At 40.9% G+C, this 24,350-nt stretch overlaps 1 protein-coding gene across 1 annotated transcript in view; it reads left to right on the top strand.

Annotated features, from left to right (window-relative positions):
- Positions 1 to 20,938, top strand: part of UROC1 (urocanate hydratase 1) — a 44,132-nt gene extending 23,194 nt beyond the window's left edge. The window contains exons 12-21 of the mRNA XM_009889888.1: positions 214 to 393; positions 1,033 to 1,130; positions 1,379 to 1,451; positions 2,843 to 2,964; positions 7,429 to 7,499; positions 8,423 to 8,521; positions 10,251 to 10,350; positions 13,221 to 13,302; positions 18,578 to 18,677; positions 20,757 to 20,938. Coding sequence (XP_009888190.1) covers positions 214 to 393; positions 1,033 to 1,130; positions 1,379 to 1,451; positions 2,843 to 2,964; positions 7,429 to 7,499; positions 8,423 to 8,521; positions 10,251 to 10,350; positions 13,221 to 13,302; positions 18,578 to 18,677; positions 20,757 to 20,897 — 1,066 coding nt within the window. The 3' untranslated portion in view covers positions 20,898 to 20,938. The remainder of the gene's footprint in view (positions 1 to 213; positions 394 to 1,032; positions 1,131 to 1,378; positions 1,452 to 2,842; positions 2,965 to 7,428; positions 7,500 to 8,422; positions 8,522 to 10,250; positions 10,351 to 13,220; positions 13,303 to 18,577; positions 18,678 to 20,756) is intronic.
- The last annotated feature ends 3,412 nt before the right edge of the window (positions 20,939 to 24,350 follow it).

The raw sequence follows: 24,350 nt of genomic DNA, 5'->3' as shown, positions 1-24,350 counted from the left end.
CATTCCTGCACAGGTAAATCTGAAGTATAAAAGTCACACCTAAATCTTCATCACCATCATTTCCCACCTCCTGACTGCTAAAATGAGGACTTAGCCTGCCAAGGGCATACCTTTATGAACAGCCTTTTGGGATGGAAGAAGTTCACCTGAAGGAGGAACTAGAATGTGAAATGACAGCTTCTGTTCAAACACTCCATTCATTGTCTTCCCCAGGGAGAGGCTAGTATATGAGTTGGACACAACAGGAGAGCTGCTAGTTGATTTGGGGTCTGACCAAACTTCGTGTCATAACCCATTCAGCGGGGGATACTATCCGGTACAGCTTGGCTTTGAGGAAGCAAAGCAGCTTCTTTCCACCAATCCGGGGAAGTTCCGGACCCTGGTACAAGAGAGGTAAATGTGTTGGCAATACATGTTTTTAACCTTTAAATTTAGTTGCTCTGCAAGTGACTGGATCTTTGTCTTTCTCAAAAAAAAGTTTCTGTTCTTTGATATTTCAGTAGAAATTCAGTACAACTCCATATGCAACTATGCATTGGGATTAGAGCTACATAATATTAAGTGGAAATGATATCACAGAGAGCAGTCCTGGGGTATGGTCCGCTATTGGAAACAAAGGGAAAATTGGGCTGTTTTGGCTAAGGGAGAGACTGGAACAGTGATGTTTAGCCATTTTCAGTTTCTCTGTCTCTGCTCACTTTCTCTGTGAACTTAAACTGTTTTGCAGTTTTGTGTAGGCTGTTTTTTGTTATACAGCCAGCTCTGAGCTTGTAAGGTAATTTCTTTGTTGAAAGATGTGACCCCTCTCTGCTAATTAAGTTCCCTTAATATAATCTCAAGATTTGAGGCTAACAGGTGCTACAGAGACTGAAAGCATCTCAATTGATATTTTATGGGTTTATGTCTGAATTTCTCCGAGGTCTTTCAGTTCCATCTGTCTCTCCCTACTTCCATGCCTCTAGTGAGTTCATGATATTATTCTCTTTGATATTTTATCAATCTCAAGAATAACTGTTTCCTTCTTTATTTCAGTCTGAAGAGACAAGTGGCTGCTATTAACAGACTAGCTGATAAGGGCATGTTTTTTTGGGATTATGGCAATGCTTTTCTCTTGGAAGCTCAAAGGGCTGGTGAGTAGATCCTAGAGTTGTTAGGTGGAAACAAGGACAATCCTGCATGCATCTTCTCAGCTGTATATTTTGGTAGGACAGGGTTGGCCACTGTGTTATGCTAACTCTTTAGTATCTCTCTTGTTCTCCAAGACCCCTGACCTCCTCTGTGGCTCAGGTAGAGCCTTCATGGGAACCCACATGCAGTCTGTTTTTGCATTTCATAGTTTTTCTTCATCAAGTCACTGACTATTAAAATTCTTTTATAGGTGCTGATGTCGAGAAAAGAGGAGGCAATAAAACAGAATTTCGATATCCTTCCTACGTTCAGCACATCATGGGGTATGTTGGGGAGAGTCTGCAATAAAGCACTCAGGTGCCCTGTGACTCCCTCTGTTTAGGGGGAGAGTACTACAGAGATTCCACTTAGTGCAAATTTCAAAATGATGAAAAGGAGTCAACAGTAGCAGTAGGAAAATTGATCTCACAGGTGTTATGCCACAGTTAGTCTTATTTTTCTCCACTCTGGAGTAACACCCAGTGTGGTTTAGGAAGATATATTGTTGGCTGTAATCATCATGCTCATGTCTTCTGTTGGCTTCCTTAGAGTTACTCCTTGCATTTTCCTGCGTACAGGGGAAAAGAAAACCCAGACCTGGAGGGATGTGTTGTATGTGATTAACATAAGTAAACTCTAACAGCAGAAGTTGTGCTAATATTTTTGTTCTGAAAGGCACAGCATGTCTTGATAATTTGATGTAAAGGTTTATCCTTTTTAGAATTAAAAGGTCTTATGAAAGCAGATACCAGATGTGTAAACAGTAAGCTAAAATATTGCCAAATCAAAACTCTTCACTCCTTTATATTAATAGCTGCATTTTCTCTTTTGTTGCATCACTTAAGCAGGTCTGCTCAAAAGAATAGCCAAGTCACAGCCTCAAATTGTAAATATATGCAACTTCATTTCTAGGTGCTAAAAATTAAGAGTTTGTCTCTCTAGAGCACTACAGCTCAATTCAAATCATCAAAGCCTATGTCTACACTGAAGTTAAAAGCATGTCTGAAATGGGACACTCTTCTGCCCATGCTGCCCACTGTACCTCTTAGCCAAGCTGTGCATGCTGCTTGTAGGAAAAGCTGAGCTCAGGAGATCTGTTGTGGATCTGGGTTTGTAACACCTTTTGCCTCTGACACATGCCTAACTTGCCTATACCATGTGAATGACAGCTTGAACATAGAGTAAGGCACCAACCAGATTAGATCTTTTCTGGAACTCAACTGAAGCGTGTCTTACTATTGTGTGTAAACAATGTGGACGGCAAATGAGTCTGGACTCAGGCACTTGTTCAGAACCTACACTTGTCTGATAGTGTAGATGCACTCAGAGTTAGCCTGGGTTAAAGACAAAAAGACCAGGCAGCAGGGAGAACATATTTGGTGAAACAAAAGAAAAATTGCAATTTATCTGATGATGCACTTGTGTGATTGAACTGCCCAACATTTCTATTAAAATTCTGGCCTGACTGTATTTTTATACACCAGTCGATGGCTGCATGAAACAGCACTGTTTGATTTCTCAATTAATGGTCCTTGATGCTTCTGTTTAGATTAGTTCATTGAAAATGTTTCAAATTCTTCCGTCTCCAGCTAATGAAAGAAAAGCACTGCTAGCAGCCAGGATAAATAAGGAAAGAATTTCAATTATCTCTTAATGAAACATGTTCTCTTCCCAGGGACATTTTTTCCCTGGGATTTGGGCCATTCCGCTGGGTTTGTACCTCAGGTGACCCACAGGATCTTGCTACCACTGACTCAATTGCCATGTCTGTGCTGGAAGACTCTATACGTCAGGGAGGTAAGACACCATCCCATTCCCCCACACCTGGGAGTGCTTTTGGGGAGAAAAGGAAACAGACTTGTGAGAAGTGTGTTAGCTTTTGGCTGGAACCATAGAAAGCCTGTTCCACGTGGGCAGGAAATCTTGCTATTCTCCTGTAAGGAGTGTAACCAGTAGGTAAAATGTAAAAACACCTTATAGAGAGGTTATTGATCCCATAGCTATTGTTGCAACTTTGGCCAAAAGCCTTTCTTTTCATTTGTTACAGATTTTCATGCATTTTTGTCACCTTGGAACTTTAAGGCAAACAGTATCTTTCATCAACAGGTCTCCAAGAGCTGTTTAAAGGAGTCAAATTGCTTTGCCACTGTCTCACAGGTGGACGAGGCATGGGCACCTAGGGAGGTTTTTAAGAGGCTAGCTAGCAGATCAGTGGCAGGAAACTCAGGTTTCATGGGTGTGGTGCTCCATCCAGTGTCATTTATTTGTGATTACAATTTTGAGGTCTTCCTTTTTTGTCATTTGTTAATAAATTGACAGCTGCTTCTATTCACTGGTGGAACCAATCTGGAATATCTGTCTGGCTCTCGATGTTACTTGAGTATCTAGGAATTACACGCTTTCACTCCTCCATGTCCCTGAAAGTGGGCTATTTCACTCTTCCATATCCCTGAAAGTGGGCTATTACTGTTATCCCCTGCTTACGGATGGGAACTTAGACAAAGCTAATATAAACAAACATAAAACCTGATCTCCCAGGTTGCAGTGGAAAGCCCTACTACTTTCGCTTTCGTTGTCTACTTTTACAGTAACTGAACAGCAGACTCATGAACTTAAGTGTCGTTGTCCTCTAGCACTGAAGTCCTCAACTCTTCTGTTTCCAGAGAGCAGAGCTTTGTGCTTCTCAGAATCAGGGAAAGGATCAGAAAGAAATGGATCACAAATATAAAGAATATTTTATGGGGGGGAAAGCATAATATTTTTATCTGATAATATTGAAATATTTATTGCTTCTTTCATGAGGCATCATTGAAATATGAATAGAAGCGTGAAAAATTTGCATGCTCTCCTATTTGCTCTGGAACAGTTAGCATTGTGAGGATCTAGGGTGGTATTTTGGAAAAGGATATACCACATTCAGATATGTCTCTCATTTGAAACAAAACTCCTGTTGTCTTCCTGTAATGTAAGGCTCGTGTCCAGCTTCCTCTTCCTCCCAAGAATTGAGTTATTGATAGAGTGGGTCTGACCCTGCAAGGTCCTTAGTTCTGGATGTTCTTCTAAACTCTCCTTAGGAGTCATCTTCAAGACATAGCACTGGAGGATGGGGTGTTTTTAATGCAATGATCCAGAAGTGCCTACCCTGTTCTATGCATATTGAAACTTTCATGTTTTTAAACCTGGTCTCTCAACTTAATTGAAGGGAGGGAGATATCCAATACTGTAGTTCTGAATCTATCTTCAAGAGTTTGCAGTAATTTTTCTGCCATGTACTGCAATCTCCAGTTGTCTTCTCAAGATCGAACCGATGAATGGCCTTTGGATGGTTTGCATTGCAAGACTCCAAAATGAATCAGTCACTGTGTGCACAATAGTATGTGGGTGTTTATATGGATGGTAACATAAAGCTGGAGAGACAGTCTCTTCCACAGACAAAAAGCATTGAATTCTTGCATGTATATTCTTAATTTAAATGAAAAATTACTTTAAAAAATCCCAACAGGTAAAAACAGGCTTAAGGGCAAGGCTATTATTGGATTTGATGTTGATTTTGGCAGGACAATGGGAATAGGATTTCAAAGAGAAATGAGAACAGAATTTGGCCAGAAAATAAACAGCCATTCATGGTTTCACGTTCTTGAGTATTTGACTTGCTGTTCACTTCCTATGGGTCCTGGGCTTGGACCAAATTCCAGGGTCTGGATATCCTCATACACATATACATCTAAAATCTGAACCTACCTTTGAATTTTATAAGAGTCTGTTATGAAGGCTGAGTGAAAACTCCACAGAGCTGAAGTTTGTTGCATTCCAAGTCTGAACTTTTGACCTGGCCTTGAGTCCAATGTTAACCATTCTTCTCCTTTTGTGGAGATGAATTTTTGTGCTTAAACCTCACAAACTGTGGAAAAGTCCTATGTAGTTTTATTATCTGCTTCTGCTCCTAAGGTACCCAAGCTTTTGAGATAGCCTTTGCACGAGAGGTTCAGCACTGATGGTAGGAGTGTACCTTGGATTTATGACCTCTGTGGTAGTTTGAAGGCCAAGCTGATGCGTAGCAACAATACAGATCTCCCAAGAGCAAGAGGAGCCAAACTCTGTGTTGATGAGGACTGTTCCTCTGAGTACACAAAGCTTCCTAATATCTTTTAAATCCCAAATAAGTACAAAGGCCTATGAAAGCAACACAGTAGCTTGCCTGGGGAGGTGGAGGCAGCAGTTTAGCAAATGAGATTTTTTTCAATTGCAGGAAGTCAGACTAAATAAAAGGGAGGATTCTTCACTTCCCCAGGGATAACTGATGAAATCCAACTTTGGACACACCATAGTGTAGGATGGAGAATGAGTGTTTATCGGAGCTCTCTGAGAGGGACAGATGTGCTGTGTTGAGATATGTCCTTGTAGCCAGTATTCTCATTTGGCTTCTTTTCTGCACATGTTCTATGGAACTAACAGGCAGGAAGACCTTTTCTGTATGTCTGTGCACTGTGAAATATAAAATATGGTAAATACTCTCTGAAATAGCTTATAAAAATTATAGAAATTAACTCATTCTTTATTCATTTTTTTCTAGAGTAACTCCTGTAAACTCTCATTAAATATCTATAATAACCTAAGTAAATACTGCCTTCTAGAAGATGCTTCCTTAAAGCTTATGAATGGCAGCACAATCCTGCTAGGACAGCACTAGCAGATGTTTCATCTTTCAGTCGCTGTGAAGCTAAGAGCTGACATGTTAATCCTCATTGCAGAGTTTAGAAGCTATCACTTGGAGCCAACCCCTAAAGCACTGACAGGTCTTTTTAGGATCATTAAAGCTCTCTGTACGGAAGGCCTGCCTCTGCAGGAATGAGCATATTTTACATTTCCCTTTAACAATGTGTTTAACCCAGATTAAATATTAGTATCTTGCCTTTTGCTCTTTCCTTTTTCTAGTTTTACTATGCATATCTGCTGACATACTGCCTAGTGGAAAGACAGCAGTCTAAACACTCTTCTCAGTTACCAGGGGCGATTTCAAGTTAGCAGTGTGCAGTTTCTCTAGTTTGACAGACTTTCAAATGTAAGTTATATGTACATTATAATTTGATTTGAAAATGGGTGAGTTGGAAAGTGATGGGTAACATGCTATCTTGGCATCTGCAGAAGTGATTATAACTTGAAGCTCCAGTGCATGAGGAAGTCACGGTGGCGCTTAGCGTGTTGCCACATGCCAGCTGTGCCCTGGTAGCTGACCGTATCTCTCAGGACAAGGCAATGTGACGTAGCTTATCCCATAGAGAAGGAACCTACAGGCAGTAATTTCTTCAGCCACTGTAACTTCATCTGAGCTCACACTCAGCCTGCGTGGAAAGGCCTGACTGTAACAGACAGTAAGACAATGCTTCTGTCCCATTCCATGCCCCATCTCCCTTGCTACAGGCAGGCGGTGCCATGCCTTTGGAGGCAGCTGATTGTACTGTGCTCACCATGTATCTGACTGATACATGCCACATTTCACTTGTCTTTCACTTCAAATATCTTTATTCTTACTCCTCTTTGGTTTGGCTGATTGAGATGGAATGGCACAGATTTAGATGAGAAGAGAAGCTGGAGAGTATAAAACCATTATATATAATTCTCTGCTTATATAGTAACATACATATCTAAACAAGGTGTACGGTGGATTTACACATAAAGTAGCTACTCCATAATAAGTTTTTCTGTGCGGTTTGTGCTCCATAGTAGTGTGAGGCAACATACCTCAGTTTGTAGAATAAGAGACCTCAGTTTTATCTTGGAATAAAAACATTCACGTGGGCCATTTAGTACAGAGCAACTGCTGTGCTGCAAATCTATATCCCAGCATTGGTGTAACTTATCCTCAAGTATGTATTGGAGTATGTCATGGAGTTTGCTAAAGCTCCTAATTTAGCAGAGGCTCAGAAAGGGATTGGGCATTTAGTAGGCAGCAAACCAGGTGACCAAAAATGACCAGTACATGTAACCCATATTTCAAGGTTTAATTTAGTTTGCTAAAGATCTGAATGGGAGTTATCTTTCCAGCTGTCTCCTGGGCAACATCTCCTACCTTCCTCTAAATGTATGGTACCAGTTACTGCATCAGCTGCACAGAAGATTCTATATAGTACTTCCTATATGCATGCTTGTATCTGAGAATAGAATTTGACTTCCTAGTGCTGTCAGATGAATTAAATTAAATATAGAGCATCTTGCATTTATTTTCAAAAGTTCTTTTCTTTTCTTGTTTTCTCTTGCAAGTGAGCACATCTGTGAAGCAGCAGTACCATGACAACATCCGCTGGATTCGGGAGGCTGGCAGGCACAGCTTGGTAAGTGAACAACCTCCTTCAGCACATGTGACTACTCCTGGTTCAGAATGCAGGAGCGAAAAGCAGGAGAGGGCATGAATAAAAACACTGGCTGTAACTCCCAGGGCTGAGAACTTAAACATCTGTCCGTAGCAGGGTTTTAGGGTGAGCTGAAGCAGTTCTTTCCCTTCTCTTCCTCATCTGGAAGTGTTCAAATAATCCAGCAATATCTAGTCTTATATCTGGAGTTAAACAAGTCAATGATTCACCCTCCATGTCATTTGCAACTACCTTTCTTTCAGAGCGCTATTGAAAATATTCACCCAACCTCTTCACCTCTGCAGTTCTCGGTACCCTTTTTAATACAAGTGATGAGGCCAGAGAGCTGCCAGTGTTTTGCACTGGGGGAAGCAGGATGCCAGTGAAGCATCCTTTGTTTTTCTTGCTCTCACTGTGAAGATAACCAATAACGCTGTATGGTTCACATGTGTTCTCCTCATCTGGAAGCCAGATTGGTCTGTGGGGTGAAAGCAGGAGAGGAGCATAGCTGTGCACCACAGATGTTCTTTGCTGTTCTTTGCCATCACATATTTCTCTTCCCTTCCAGCCCACCAACACCAGTTCCAAATCTCTGCTTCTCTGCTGTTGATAAGGGATTTGTTGATAGGGGGATTATAGCCTAGCAATCATGTTGATTTAAAAACTGGGATTTATTCAGTAGCAGCTGAATACAGAAATACATCTCGCTGATTGTGTGAGTGGAGATAAAACTCAGTTCAAAGAAGGACTTTAATTTCTTTTTTTCTGGAAGCTGGACATTGATGAAGAAATAATCTGCACTTTGTCCTACAGAAGGTGTCAGTCCTGTGACTCCATTTATCTGGGGCCCGAAGATAAGAGAGTTGCACAGAGAACCTTATCGCTCTGGCATTTTTATTTTCCAGGTTGTTGGCTCTCAAGCTAGAATCTTATATTCTGATCAGAGAGGTCGTGTGTCTATAGCTGTGGCTATTAATCGAGCGATTTCCGAAGGAAGGATTAAGGTTTGTCTTTTTTTGTCTTGATATGGTCCGGTAATTGTGTTTAGTATCTGAGAGTGGGGTGGCAGATGGGAAAGGAGAAAGCTTCAACCAGTGAAAGTAGAAGTGCCTGCTGTTTATGTGGGACCAGTATTGTTAGCATGTATTAGAGCTCAGTCCTCCTCTCTGCCTGTTACCTGCATTGCACTATATAATAGAAGAGAGACAGGTTTAGAAACTCCATGAAATACGCTACCTTTTATTTCATGTTGGGAATCTGCCTTATTTTCTATTTGGACATCTACAAGCACAACATATCCTGCTGTTATTTGCTGAAAACACAAGACCGGGACTCTTAACTCCTTAGCAGTGCCACAAACATTAAATGTACAAGAGACTGTGCCACTGCCCAGTGCTTTGTGCCCTCTGTCCCTCATGTTCAGCCATATTAAGGCTACCACCAGCTCTGCAGTCAATTTCCATTTGCATTGTGTATGTGAATGAAAAAAATCATTAGGCTTGATGCTGCCACTCTAGTGCATAATAAGTAGTATCTTAATCATCTGAGTAGAATCCCACTGACCATATGTAGTGGTGGTAAAAGTGCATACTATGGGCAAGGTTGTGTAGGGATTTTCTAAGTTCTTCATCAGTATTGTAGGTAGGTGTACAATGTGACAACCTGGGGGACCAAAATCCTGAAGGCACCACTCAGTAATTATACCCGTCACTCGCTGTGTGTACTGCAGCATCAGACCAAGACATGTTCACTCATTCATCTCCATCTCTTTTATAGCTGTATTACAATTACCTGTTTCAAAGGGGCAAACTCAAGTAAAACTTAGAATGGATTCTACCTAGAAAACATCTGGGTTTTGTTACTCAGAAAATGTTTGCTAAAATATTTCAAATGCTGTTGACCTTCTCAGGATTCAAAATTAACGTCACTGCAAGCTAGTCTTAAAAAATAAACCTGACCAGGCAGAGCACTCCCTTGGAGATATGACTGACCAGGTCACACTCCCAGGCCCTTTAGATTTTGTTGCATCCTTTTTTTTCGTTTCTGCAAATCTCCATTCCCCTCTTGCAAGCTGGGTGCTCGTGTCTATTTTCAATTACTTCCTAATTCACTGCCAGCATAAACCAGTCAGCTAAATCCAGACCATGCCAAGAGTGAATTATTCTCATATAAGCGCTGTGCATGGCAAATGATAATGAAGACCTGCAAGCTGGACTAGATTCATACTGTCAGTTAAATTCCAGACCAAGAATGGGCTTGTTTGAGCTGTATGAAATCACTGATTTTCATTGCTAACTTATTTTTAGTCATGAAGACTTCCAAAAGAATAAACAAATGTAAAATTCCTTACTGTTAGTTTTCATTTTCAACAGCAAATAAGAAATATTTTTAATGAAGATTTTTACATACCGAAATGTCCTTGAAATTGCAGCAAAGAAATGCTCAGATGAAATAACTATACTGCTTCCCCTCTTCTCCCTGCCCTCCTTTGAGGATGCCATTGGCATAAAAACAAGCTCTTGTTCTTAGTTATGAAAGGATGGTGGCTTTCATGAACAGTGTGTTAACAACTGTTTTATAATAAAAGCAGGCAGAGAATGTGTTTTTGGGGGGTTTAGGAGAGGGAATAAAGCTGAGGTTTGAAATGACAGACGTGAATTCAGCAAATGATCATCCTCAGTAACACTGACAGTCCATGAAGGATTCCATTTTCTTGTCTTTGGCTTTCTACAGGCTCCAGTAGTCCTCAGCAGAGATCACCATGATGTGAGTGGGACCGACAGTCCTTATAGAGAAACGTCAAACATTTATGATGGATCAGCCTTTTGCGCAGGTCAGCAGAGCAGCTGAGATTTGTCTGTCCAGGCAAACAAGGAAATTGCTTTAAAAGAGAATTAGGGTTTTTTTTTTATGCAACATTTAAAAATTTCTTTTGTTTAACCCTTTAATCCCAATTAAGCAGATTTCCTGAGAAGCTTTGTGGGATTTAATAGTGATACAGACATGAATATGGAGGTAGTTAAATAGGAAAGGTCCAGAACAATGCTGAAAATTCAATGAAGATGCACCAGACTTACCTGAATGTAAATGGAGAGCAGTTTATCTCAGGACTGTATCTTCTGCTTGATTTTAATTTTGTACCTCACTATTTCAAAGAGCTGATCCGAGCAGAATTACCGCTGTATTTCCTTGGGATCCACAAAATCAAAATCGGGTCTATAATAGTATTTTGCTTAAAGCAAAAAGATTCATAACTGCTTTCATTTCATTGCCTGAGGACTCAAGAAAAGGGTCTGGAGTTTCGTGAAAGGAACTTCTCTGGTCATAAGGGAACATACTTTGATAGTAAAAGCATAAGAATGGAAGTCAGGCGTTCTGGATTAGACTCCAAGCCTTGGAGCTTTCACTTCAATATCTTACAGTGTGACTGTGGGCAAATCATGTAGGTTTGCTATACAAAAGGAGCCTTTAATTCTGCACACCTGACCTGAGCTAACCAGATTCTGCTTTTAAGTTTGTGACATGGTGCTTTAGAAAAATAAACCCAAGAAATATCGGATTGGAGGCCTGAAAAAAATGCATGAAGCACTAAGCAATTTTTAAACTAAATTTTCCTCAATTTTCCATCCATAAAGTGGAAATTATGATAATAGCTTTAGCCCAGTAGTGTTTCTGCCTGACACGAAGTGACAATCACAAAGTGGCTTGAGATTGGAGGATACAAGCTGCTGTAGAGGGAGAAATTATGTTAGAGATAGCTGAGCATATTGAATGACTTCCATTATGGGAATTCATAATAGAACCAAATTGCGGCTCAATTTTAAGGAGAAAAGTTCCCTGCTATCTTAACTGGATTTCCTGATGAAAAGAGGCTTTTAGCTGTGTCTGTCAGTCCCACTTCAACACCTTTCGAGTATGTTGGCTAGTTCTAATAGGCCAGATGGATAGATTCCTCGAATAATGTTTCTTTCTGACAAGCTGTGAGAAAATGGTGCAGCTGCAGAGAAGAGCAATCCAAAGTAATGTCTCCACCAAAGGGCTTAGCAATATAAGGAAACCTCCAGCAATAGAAACAACACCTGCTAAAACCCCATTGTTCATCATGCTATGTGGTTTTCTTTGCGATTTGTGATTTACGTGACCCATTTGCCTTCTCCAAGGGCTTACCTAAAGCCTACTGACCGCTGATGTCACTGGTCTTTGAAACCAGGCCTAACTCTCTTTTACCAGATCAGACTCTAGAGGTAATAAAAGAACATCCTGGGTCTTCCTCTCTCCCTTCTTTCGTGTTCTTTTTAACACCACATTTGAGCTGGTTCCATTGAAATTTGCTCCTCTCTAACACATAGGAATTTTCCAGAGTGTTTGCCTGTCTTATTTTGTTTTGCAGTAAGCACCTCAGCCTGATCCTTGGCAAATATGGGTCATCGCTGCTTGGCAAAGTGTGTAGTTCATCACAGACATTTGCACAGTTAGTGACCTTTATTGAGGCCAAGGAGCAGCAGGTTATTACATCGTTAGTCCACTTGCCATGCTTCTTGTCCAACCTCCGCTCCTGTCATGCTGGTGGCTGAGGAAGAAATCTGCACATTTTTAGAATATGGGGATTTTGATCTCTCCCATTCCCTCTTGACAGCACTGTAATTATGATAATTGGGTTGTTAAAGTGACATAATGCCAGATGAAAGATGCCATAATGGGGCTTTTGACAGGATTTAACGTAGATTAGTGCTCAAGTAAACTCATTTTTCCATCAGATGTGTAACAACTGTGGCTCTGCAAATGTGGCTGGCGAGGATATTGCTGTTTCTCTTACTTTTTGCTGTTAAAAACACACAAATGATCTATTAACTCTGTCCTGAATTAAATCTGGACAAACATTTTCAGTAAATTTTACCCTGTTATCCTCTGAATGTACTTCTTTCCACCTCTCTGGGGGTCTCCTTTAGCACAAATTCTAGTGAACATATAAAATTCTAGTGAACATTTCAGTGGAAATCATGTGTTTGACATTAGAGAAATGACATTTGTCTGCTAAATTATTTTTCCTCATTTTTTAAAAAACAAAAGGAATGTCCTGTGTGATTTCAGCCATTCCTGTTCAGGGTAAAATTCCCCTATGCCTGGAGAACGGGGGCCAATATCACTTTCATCCCAACTGTGTTCCCAAAATGCAACTCCTTAGCTTTAGACTTTCTGCACAGGGCTGAATTAACTCTGCAATCTGACCTCAGACCTTCAGGCTTCTGAGAACTGCAAGGTGTGCAGTTTTCCACATGTCCCCCCCCATTTTGAAGCCTTCCACATGGATGCGTCCAGCCTGTTCTTCCATGGCTGAGGCATCCCTGAGGAAAGGATTGTATTTCTCTCCACCCTCGGGAGGTATCTCCCAGCTGAGGAGCAGCTAGGTTCTTCAACAGCTTGAATTGGATCACAAATGCAGAAAGCCCCAGAGCCCTCACAAACCACAGTGTGACATTGGCATTTGCAGTGTAGGGGCAAAGAGTGGGAGGAAAATCTCTTGCCTGTTCCTCCCAAGAATGAGATGTTCACTGTGTATCTGTGAGAGAAGATGTGAGTATGCCCTGCCTCCAGCACTGCCGTCCCACAGCCACAGGCAAGGTGTCAGTGGAAGGAGTGAGCACAACATGAAAATGAATGCAGTATGTCAGAGCCATGATGACACCTTTCTCTTCCTCCTAGACATGGCGGTACAAAATTTTGTAGGAGATGCGTTCAGAGGAGCGACCTGGGTTGCATTGCACAACGGTGGTGGAGTTGGCTGGTAAGAACTTATTTATGTTTCTAAAGTTGGACCCTGAATCTCGTTACCACTGCTCTGTGTGTGGGGCGGGGAGGAGAGACAGGAAGGGAATTGCAGAGAAGATGTGTGTATTATTGGAGTAGTAGTACAATGCCATGATCGTGGGAAGGATGGGTTTGGAGACAAGGGCTGAAGGGATGTATTATAAGGTAAAGTGTGGTGTTGTATGAGGCTTTTTTAATTAATGCCCATATGTCTAGAAAAAGTGTTTTGGACATTGGCCACAGCACAGTTTGGAGAACTTAATTTGCCCAACAAGGACAGTCTGTCGTGGTCTTTCTGAACAGATCCTGCTTCCAAAGTTGTCTTCACACGTGCACAGCCAGAGTGTTAGTGGATGGATTATGTTTAGGTTTCCCCTTAAGCTGTATTTAAATCTGTGACCTTAGGACCCCAATATAAATGCCCATGTGCTAAAGTGCAACGAGGGGTTATTGATACAAACCAGCCCAGGTGCCAGCAAACCCCCAGTCGTCTTTCTCCCCTTGCTTGTGCCTGGTAGGATAAAAGACCACAGCCAGGTAAGGGCTGGATTAAACACCTCCTTCACACAAGATGCAGAACTAAGAGAAATGCCTAAACTGAGAAGCAGAATGAAAGAAATACCATGTGTGGAGAGGGAAACTGATATCCTTCATATGCCACTATGAGGTTACTCTGGATGGGCAGAGCCTGGCTACACTGCAGGCTTTAGTTCTGGTTTTGTTCTTTCCAGCATAGTCCGGTGAAGTCTCTCCCATTTACAGCCATTTCATTCTTCATTTTCTGGTGTTGCCAGTCAAAAGGGGCACAACCCTCTATTAAATACTATAGTGAATCCTCCCACTTCCCTGTTCCACCCAGCTCTGGAATATGCCAACAACCGCAAGCCAAAGAACTTGTAGCAGATGTTATCCTCAGAGACACTTGATGATACTTAATTATTACTCATCCAGATGAGCTGGATCTAGAAAATATCCCTTCAAGCCAGATGGAGAATTCCCTCTCCTGTATTCTTACTCCTTTGATTTCGGTGAAGTAACTACTGAAGAGAAGGTATGTGAGAGCAAAATTAAACGGTGGGATAAAAAAAAGCCTTCTGAGGGCTTAGATGCATGGAGTGAAAATCTGGCTTTACTGGTTTCAGCGATAACAACCACCGTGGCTGGGATTTTATTCACAGCTTCCATAATTCCGAATGGAAAACACATACCAGAATATCTGCTTATTCTGGGCATCTTGGTCTCAGACTCCAGAGGGAGCAGCAGACTAGATCTGTCTGAATGGCCTTAGCTGAGTTTAACCTTCTAAAATACCTGCTTATGAAGTACAAGCAAAGAAAATAACTTTCCACTGCCTGTTTTGCAAAATATTTGGAATATTTTAATGATCATTATAATTATTAGAATTACTAAAATAATTGCTTATGCCACGAATGTTCTGTGCATTGATGATGCTTAATTCAGAGGATACAAATGATCAGATTCCCTGTCTCTCTGGCCTCTGTAAGGCCAATCCCTCCTGCACATTTCTAGCCCTCTAAGCAACTAAAAGGGAGATTGGCTGAATGGTGAGACTGCCCTTGCTTCTGGAAAACTGGCACTGACCACGCTGCAATTTCAGTTGTATTGTTTTAGTTATTTCTTAAGTGGAGTTACATCATTAGAAAGCTCTTCCCCAAGACAGAGCAGAGATGCTGTCATTTATGTAATGTGTCAGAAAATTAGCACATGGCTATTCACTGAAATCAAAATATCGATGGAAAAACAAGGTTTGGTTGTCCTTTTTGACGTTTCCTATGGCTGCTTAGAGGATTGCCATTGTGGAACAGTATCTGCTCACCTTGTTCTCGGGAGCAGTCATAGCCCTCTGTGATTAAATTACTGTGCTTCAGTGAAGAATGCGGAGCCTGAAAATTAGGCCTGTCTCTGCACGAGCCTTAATCAGCCACCATGCTGCGACTCCGATGTCGTAACGACGTTGTGTCATTAGATGCCGTGGTCTGGAGAGCCCCCGAAAGCCACAGCAGGACAGGCGGTTCTGCTCCACTTAACTAATGGTGGCACCACCCTGGCTAGTTACAGCGCTGCACCCCTTTGCCTTCTAAGGAGAAAGAGAGGAATAATTTAAAGCTGGTAAAAGAAGCAAAACGTACCCCCAACCATAACAAATTTCTTCGGCTGGAAGAGACAGGTGCCTTTAGGTTTTCGGACCCTGTTTTTCTTTTCCTCTGGAGCGCTAAAAGTTCAGCTGACTTTGCCATAAAGAAATCTCCATGTGCCTGATAAAATCTTCTTGTCGTCAGCTGATTTGGCAATGTGAAAGCGCATGTGGAAGCTTATACATATTTATAAACAAATCTGCATGTGATTAGAGAGAAATCAGGTTGTCATTGGCACGTTTCTGTTGAGGGATTTCTGAAATGGCAATTGTGCTGTGTGCAGCTCTCAATCGTCCCTGTGCGGGCTGGGCTTGCCTGGAACTGCTGACAGGTCTGCCACGTCTTCCCTGTGAGGCTGGAGAAGCGCCTTTTACCTGCTTTGATTTTTCTGTGCTGTAGCCTTGTGGGACAAACAGAAAAAGCAGGATTAATATTTATTTAGCTGGAATCTGCATCACATGTGCTGTTTGAGAGACTTAAGATTAACATAGTCTTGACTATAATTACAGCAAATGAATGTTATTCGTTTCTCGCTGCCTGTTTATTTGCAGGAGAATGTATATCAGCACAGAGCCCAAGTAACCTGTAGTAACAAAAAGGCAGAAGCAATTTAAGAATTTAAACTGCACTGTTGACAGTGTGACATCTTGATTGTGAGAGAGGCCTTGTTTTCTTTGATCACCTTAGGAGGAGACATCTGGAAATTATAGGAGGTAGCTCAGGTCAAAATGCCACATGTTTCTTTAATTACCTGAAAATGTGACCCAATGCTAATGAAGGCAGAGAGCTCCCCTTTAAAAGTGAGAGGTTTTGCTAGAAAATCCATCCTAACAAACATTGCCATTTAATTTGAGTGATTTTTAGACAGTAGGACAGATTCTGATGAGTGATTCTGATTTACACTGGAGTAACTCCATGGAAATTGATGGAGAGGCTCTAAATTTATGGAGTGCAAGTGAGATCAGACACTCACTGTTCATGCCTAAGCTTCAAAGGATGCTCTTTGGGATGCTGTGCACAGAGGGGAACTTTGCCGCCGAAAGAACATCATCTTCCCATGTGGAATATCTTGATAAAGCACTGGTCTGGAGGTCTGATTTTCTATTATCTGGTATTGCCAATAGGCTGTCTTGAGGTGTGCTCATACGGTGACCCCAATTACATTGCAACGGCGTCATTGACATTCTATGTGTACTCTACCTTGGTACTTTGACAGTAAACAATAGTGCTAATTTGGTCTCTGTTCACAGAAGCAGCAGGGTGTGGTGAGGTAACTGGCCCTGGTCTTGATATAATTACATTTGTAATGTTGTCATCCAGTCTGGTCTTCTCTTTTGGAGAAGACAGTAACAACATGAGCGATTCAAAAAGTGGAATTTGCAAGAAATGCAGATGTTTGCATTTTTGTTTGGATTCTAAAATGAGACTAAGAGCAGAACTAATGAAAGTTTTCATACAGTAAAAACATCCTGGGAGTTAAATTCCAGGCTGAAAAGTGTTGATGGTGTCAATCAAAAAGAAACATTTTGTTTTGAAGAGTCAAAGCTTACAATATTCAGACATCTCAGTTGAAAATGTGGTAACGTTTTTCAAATTTTCCTGTTAAAGATAAACTGATTCATTCACTGACATTCTGCTGTGAGAACTGTCAGTTTCAAGAAAACTGTGCCTTTCAACAGAAAATGTATTTGTAATAATGATATATCCAATAATGGTAAAGTGGAGGGAACTCGCAGAATGGCACCGTGATGGTGAGATCTGGAGCTCTAAGTTCCTTGCTCAGCTGTGTGATAGGGTCCTACTCAGCACACAGGTAGTGTATATAACTAGTGAAAGGGAATTAACGTCACGTAAGTAACAACATGACACTGAAAAAAGAAAAATGTGAGTTCTAGTTTCAGGAAGTATATGTCAGGTCTGTGAGGCTCCAATGTAGTCTCATTTCTCCTTTTCCTGAGAAGCTCAAGTTACTGCTGGAAAATATGCAGTAAGAAATGATTCTGTCCTGGACTGGAAGACACCTAACTCCTGTCTGGTTCATGGATAGGTCTGAAGTCATTCTATGTAAATTTTGTAAACTTACTCATTACATTAACTATAAAACACAGAGGAAAACCCCCTGACTCCAGGGATCTCTACTAGTGGCCTCTCACACCAGTGTTGGTGTTTAGTATGCCCCATCCCTCAGGTATTGCAGATGCTGAGTTATAAAGCCAGAATTCTCATAGATTTACAGCAACAGATAATTATCCAACTGCATTCACCACTATTCGCCATATGCAACGCAACAGGAACTTGAGCGGGCCAGACTCTGAAGTCAGACAAGATGTTTTGCTCTACATGTTTTCTCTGTCCTTTTAAAACCAGACTGGTATTTCTCCCAAGTATAATCTGTTAGTTTTAACATATTTCTGTTCTTCTTCTGCCAATAAGTCTGCTTCCTGAAAAGTTGGCACTGACGTCTTTAAACATCTATATATCTCATACAAAATGAATGACTGTTTTTTAAATGATCAAGGCAGATGTGCATTAAGTGGTGGTTAACGTTTTTTTAATAAAATACTTATGCTCTCTCATTTGTCCTGAGAGAATATAAATAGATTCATCTGTCTGCTTCAATAAGTACGCAGTCCTCCTCATGATCCTATCTGTATGGTAGGTTCTAGCGTAGCAACCATGAACAGCTTAACCTTTAAAAATACCCCGAGACAGGTAACTCTCCAGCCCATCAGAGGTGCTAACCTTTCTTTACTTGTTTCTAGAGCCAGTACAGTGTGTCGTCCTCAGGAAAAGCAGCGCAAGCTTAATTTTTGGCACTCCTGCTTGGAGCAAATGCTGACTGCTAGCTGGGCGTTACAAGAAAGGTGAAATAAGTTTGCTGAAGGTCAGGAAACTAAGCCTTTGCCCAGCTAAACTCCCTCTTTTAAAAAAATTTTTTGTAAGTACAGAAGGTCACTGATAGTGTTTCTTATTCAGTACCATTTCTGTGTTCTCGTCCTCCTTCTTGCAGGGCAACCAAACAAATTAACTCCTGTGAATTTTGTGGGATTAGTTAGAATTATTTTGATTTATTTCTCTTACATTTATATTTTGCAGGGGTGAAGTGATCAATGGGGGATTTGGCCTGGTTTTAGATGGGTCCACAGAGGCTGAAGAACGGGCTAAGATGATGCTCAGCTGGGATGTTTCCAATGGAGTAAGCAAAGTTTTTTATATATGTGTTCACTTTAGTATCTTCCTGCCTTTGGGACTATGTTTATTTAGGTACTCAGGTTCCAGTGGTCCTGTTCTTTTTAACTGAATGAGAGCATTAGCACTCAGGCAGGAGTTTTGGGGATCTGTCTTTTTGTGTCCCAGGAATAGTCCTAATGGGCCAAGAGACTCATTCTGTTCACTGCTGCTAATACGGGTCGTTATGAGCCTGATTCCACGAGAGCCAAGAAGTTGTTTGGTTGGGTTTTTTCTGCAACCAACTTCAAAGGACTTTAAGTCAATAAAAAAAGGCAGAATAATTCTTGGGTAAGGAACTTCCTGTAAAGTGTGAGGACCACCCCCTCTGACTTTACAACGTATTGGAGCCCAACAGTTTCCACATATCTCGGTGTGTGTTTTGTTATTTTTTAAGCAGAAAGGGAAGCATGCTTATGATAATTTTGTTAGACATGTTGGCATTATTGTTTGCTTACATAATACAATTGACAAATATATGAACTTTAGTCTTGTCTGTTCCTCACTTCTAGACCTAGGTATCTTGCAAAGCTTGTCATTGAAGTGCCAGCTCGCCCGGTCCTTCCTGCCGTTAGAGTTTTTGCATTCCGTTAGTGTCCAGATAGATCCTGTCTGGGTTTAAGACTAGGATCCCATCTCTGAAGTGGCAGAGAGATTTTGATTCAATACTTGCAGGGAACCTAATCAGCAGGACACAGTTATGCATAGTCTGATTAAAGGACAAAACCTGTTGCTTTTTAGTCATGAAACCTCACAAGGACCTGATGTATTGAGGGAGCTCCTTGCCAGTGCTGACATGATCTGTTCTGTTTTACTTCTCATAAGAACTGCAGAATTCCTTCTTGCCTTAGACCTAAACATATTTTTTTTTCTCCCCATAAGACCTGGCATGACTGGGGATAGAAGAGGAGGAGGAACAATTTGCACGTATTCCCTGTCCCAGATCTGAAATAACACATTAGTAAACTATTAAGGAAGGAGGAGGAGGACAATTATATTAATTTGTAGATTAAATTAATGAAGACAAAACCTTAACGTGCACTGTGTATCAGACAGCCTATTAAAAACCCAATAAATCTTTTGCTGCTCTGATTTATTGCGAGCAAAAGCCTTGCTCCTCCACACACATGTTGAAAAAGGATATTCTGAGACTGCTACCCATACTAGATACAAGACTGGAAAGAAACTGGAGTGTACCTTTGAAAATATACTGCCAGGAATAATCATAGATGAGTGGCAGGAAACTTGAATTGTTAGTTTGAAAGGTCATTTCTAGCTGTTATTACTATGATCCTGGGAACTTATTAGGCTTACATTAATCATATGTCTAAATATTTTGCTAAATTGGAACCTAAGTATTTTCTTTCTTGAATGCTTCTGAGTCTGAATATTTCAGATACTAATTTGCAATTCATAATAGAGATTTGTAAGGCATTGAATAGAGGGAAGGACTTATTTCCTTTGTGCCAAATCTTGACTTTTTTTTCTTCTGGGGAATCTGGCTTGTACGCAGACCAAAACACAGTGTTTTTTCTGTTGGAAGAGGCATTTACCAGTTCCCTGGCTGTCCATAGAGTTTCATCCTTATGTGCTGGCAGAGAATTTGGCTCCTTGGTTTCATAGTTTGAAAACACATTGAGTGATATTTTCCTTTTAAATATTTATCCCAATACAAAAGCATCGATTGCTTAAACAATACAGTCATCTAAAGCAAGTGCTAGTTTTACAGAGCTGGGGTGGAGTGCACAACTACTTTTAGTGAGAGAATTTTGTAAAGCTTGTAAGTACCTGGCTCTACCAATATTTTCTGTCCAGTGTTATGTTTCTGCATGCAAATGTATCAAGTCTATCCAAATAGTACTCATAAAAATGAAGTTGGTATTACAAAACATACTTCCAAAATCAGTACGGAAACTAGGAAGTGGCAGAGGATTGAAAGATTTATTGTCATGAAATTGGGTGCCAGTGTTTGCGCAAATATTGTGTAAGATGGTTGTGGCAAGAGAAATGCACGATTTTTACACCAATTGATTTTCTGGTCTGACAGGTCGCCAGACGCTGCTGGTCAGGTAATGACTACGCTTATGAAACGATCTGCCAAGCAATGAAGGAGAATGCCACATTGAAGGTGACTCTCCCTCACAAGGTGGTGGATGAGGACCTCTTGGAGCAAGCCCTGAAACGTTAGTGATATTCCTTGTGCAATGTTGTCCTTGCAGATACATTTGAAGTTGTCTCCTTGATATACTGTTTTGCTCTCTGGCCAAATGATAAAAGCCTTGCAAATGTCTCTTCCATGCGAGTTGTTTTTTTTCCTCTTTAACATGTTAATGGGGCAAACCGCTATCTGTCTGTGACAGGTCCACTGATATCGGGGAACGGTCTTTTCACTAACAAATTTGGAACAATGTTTGCAATAAGAAACTATTCATTGTAAGGAAAGGAACTGGAATTTTGTCCCTGAAAAATAAATGGAAAAAATATATAAATAAATCTGCTTATTCCTGATAATTCATAAATTAAGGAGACTCTTAGGTCTGGTAGATCAAATAGAAATTGGAATAGAAATTGGAACTCTTCATTCTAATTCAGAGTCTGCTGCTATAAGCAGAGACCCATGAAATCCAGTAGCCAAACACGAGTGTGTAAATGAACTTATTCCTCAGCTGGTAGAGGATGCACTGATATCACATGTGTTAGACTCAAACTTTTCTATATTGCCATAAAAGCGTTTGGTGATTGCAATAGAAAGTGATAGATGAACTGTACCTGGTTAAGTGGAGGTTGCCTGTATGTGGTTTTTCCCTGAAATTTTCACCAGAAGCAGGAACAGAATGCCATGCCAGGTAAGTGGGTGGAAAAGCCTGAGGGCAGTTAGTACTAGATCGTTTCCAAACATCTTACAGCAAGGCCAAGAAAATATGGAACAACTCATGATCAATTAGTGTGAGCCAAATTCTGCATCAGTCTGAGATGGTGCCATTCTGCTGAATCTGATGTTGTGTGTGCTTTGCTGCCTTGCAATGAGGAGTTTGTTCTTCTGTAGAAGCCTATTGCACTCGAGCAGCTTCTAAATGGATGGAAACCTCCAGAAAATCTAGATCCTTAATGCTGGCTGCTGCTTTTTAATGAAAAACCATATGCTGCTTACCCGTTTGGATGTGAGTGGTGCAATCAGTAAAGCACTATAACAAAACGATTGTGTAGACTTTCCTTCTGAAATAAGACACAACTGATGTGAAACAAAGTAAAGCACTAGACAAGACAGCGCAGGCTTCCTGCACACAGAAGTTGAAGATAAAGTAAAATAGAGATAGAAGGGTCTTTTTTGGTCTCCCGTATTCCTGGAAAGGGTTAGGAAGCCACATAACCCAGTGTGCCTAAATGCAACTGAAAGAAATGTCATATTTTGTACCTGAACCTACTCTTGTATTTGTGTTAACAGTAACTAACTACAGTATTTTGTTCTAATGAGCTGTGATGCTGAACCAGAAGTTGAGGCTTACTTTGAACCCCTATACACATACATATTGACAGATACATACATGTATGTCTTTACAGAAACATATAGATGTGGATGTAAAATATGTCTGTGTACAAAAATAATTCTTCTAAGCCATCATGTCTCATGCTAAGCATGGCCCTTGTGTGTGGGCCTCATTCAGACACAACCACAGAGCATCAGCAATCCCTGGACTCAATCTGGCCTGTCACTCAATCTCCTTGGCACTGTATCTGTTACCCCTTGGAAGGAGAAGGGGTTACACAGGTAAACATGCGTTGGCGGCTGTAGATGAGGTGTGATGAGCTGTGGTCCTCAGGATGGTGGGGTCTCAAAACCCAGGCGACTGTTGGACCCTGTGGTACTTGCCCAGTGAGCACACTCTGCAACTCTGTATTGCCTCTGGTGCCAAGTAAAGATAAACATTTATTTTGAATCACAAATCAGTTCTTTACTCTGTTCACGTACTGTATGTGTCTCCAGATGAATAGTGAGAGCCTGGCATCTGCTTGTAGCCGAACCTTCTGTGCAGTGCAATCTGCAGTTGATCGGAATTGCTTTATATTATGGAAAAAACGCCCGCATTGCCAAGTTATATGGTTGAGATGTGAGTAGTTGTCAGCCCGATTTGACAGCCTTTGCTTTGACATATGTTATGCATTACCTATTCTTAATAACCACACTGGACTGGGTCCAAAGTTAGTATCTTGGTATTGTACAAAACCAGTCTAGTCTTCTTAGCCCAAAAGCACTGGGGTACTGTTTTGTCGTGAGGAACAACTAGAAAATACACTGGCTTTCCCGTACTAAGGAATGTACAGCTGCTCCATAGATACATCTCAATTCTGAGTTGAAAATTCACCGAAGATAAAATGTTGAAGCAATATTTATTATGAACTATTCATCTTTGTATTGTTTAGTACTGTGGTACCTGCCAGCGTGCTCAGCCTTCACATCCCAGACAAAAAAGGAACCTTATTTTCATCCTTATAGCTTTGCTGACCAAGGGACATAACCTTGCAAGTACACCCGTGTTGAATGCCACTCGAGTCCCTGGGAGTTTATAAACTCGGGACTACTTGTAGGGAGACACAGAACCGGAATGTATGAGCACAAGTCAAGAGCTGCTAGTTGAAGTTCTGACTATAAGGATTATAATTTTGTCTATAAAGATGATAATATTGTCTATTAACAAGGTAGCAGGAATAAGGCAAAATGGGTTACAGAAAAGCAGTGAACTGATGAGCAGTTGGCCATATTTATAAACAACTCACTGTTGTTTATTCCAATTATGAAGTATATAGCTATGTCTGTACATTTAAATCTACTTTAGTCTTTTAACTGTGTATCTCAAGCACTTAACAAATGTGAACTGAGGTTTACAATACTTTTGGGAGGGCACAGGAAACAGTAACCTGTTACCGCCTGGGATGAAATAGCAGGTGGCTTCCAGCATACAGAAACCATCCACAAGACCAGTGTGAAGATTCCCTTTCTGAGCTCTGCTGAGCCTCATTTTATCTGTTCTCTACTTGTTTGCAGAGAAGCTGGGACTGCGAATGTGCTATTGTTCTGTGGGGATGCCGATGTCATTTATAGGTAGTTGACCTCATTGCTGGACAAACCCAGTACAGGGAGAGCCATTTTCAAGCCATACATCTGTAGGCATTGCATCAGATCAGGGCAGTGGATATAGAGGTAGTGAATTTCTGTAGTGACATCTCAAGTTTGCCACAGGCTGAAGCATCTTATGAATATTAGTACCTCAATGCTTTCGTCAAAACGCAGATATTTGTCCCAAAAAGCTTGTTCCCGATTGTAGATAGTGGCAAGAGTTTGGTGACAAAGGATGATTCATGCAGGATACTCATATGTCTGTAACTACAGTGGTTTTTAAAGGTATAAAGCTTGTGACATTAAAGAGCTGTTAGCTCTCCTAGTTAGGGTCATCTTGAATCTCTCCAGGCTGTGGCAAACATAAGGGATTTGTGGCTTGTTGGGGTTATTTTGGTTTGTGGTTTTGGTTTGTTTTTTTTTTTTTTTCCTTTAGGTTTGACATCCTTCAGTCAGGGATGCACCTATGTGTTAAGCAATAAGCTGCTGGGCAGACCTTTCTTTTCCTAGGAACATGAAGGAAGG

Source organism: Charadrius vociferus, unplaced genomic scaffold (genome assembly GCF_000708025.1).
Source record: "Charadrius vociferus isolate BGI_N301 unplaced genomic scaffold, ASM70802v2 scaffold257, whole genome shotgun sequence".
In the NCBI taxonomy this organism is placed as follows: domain Eukaryota; kingdom Metazoa; phylum Chordata; class Aves; order Charadriiformes; family Charadriidae; genus Charadrius; species Charadrius vociferus.
The sequence above is the reverse complement of the archived record's forward strand: the minus strand, read 5'-3'. Positions and strand labels throughout refer to the sequence as shown.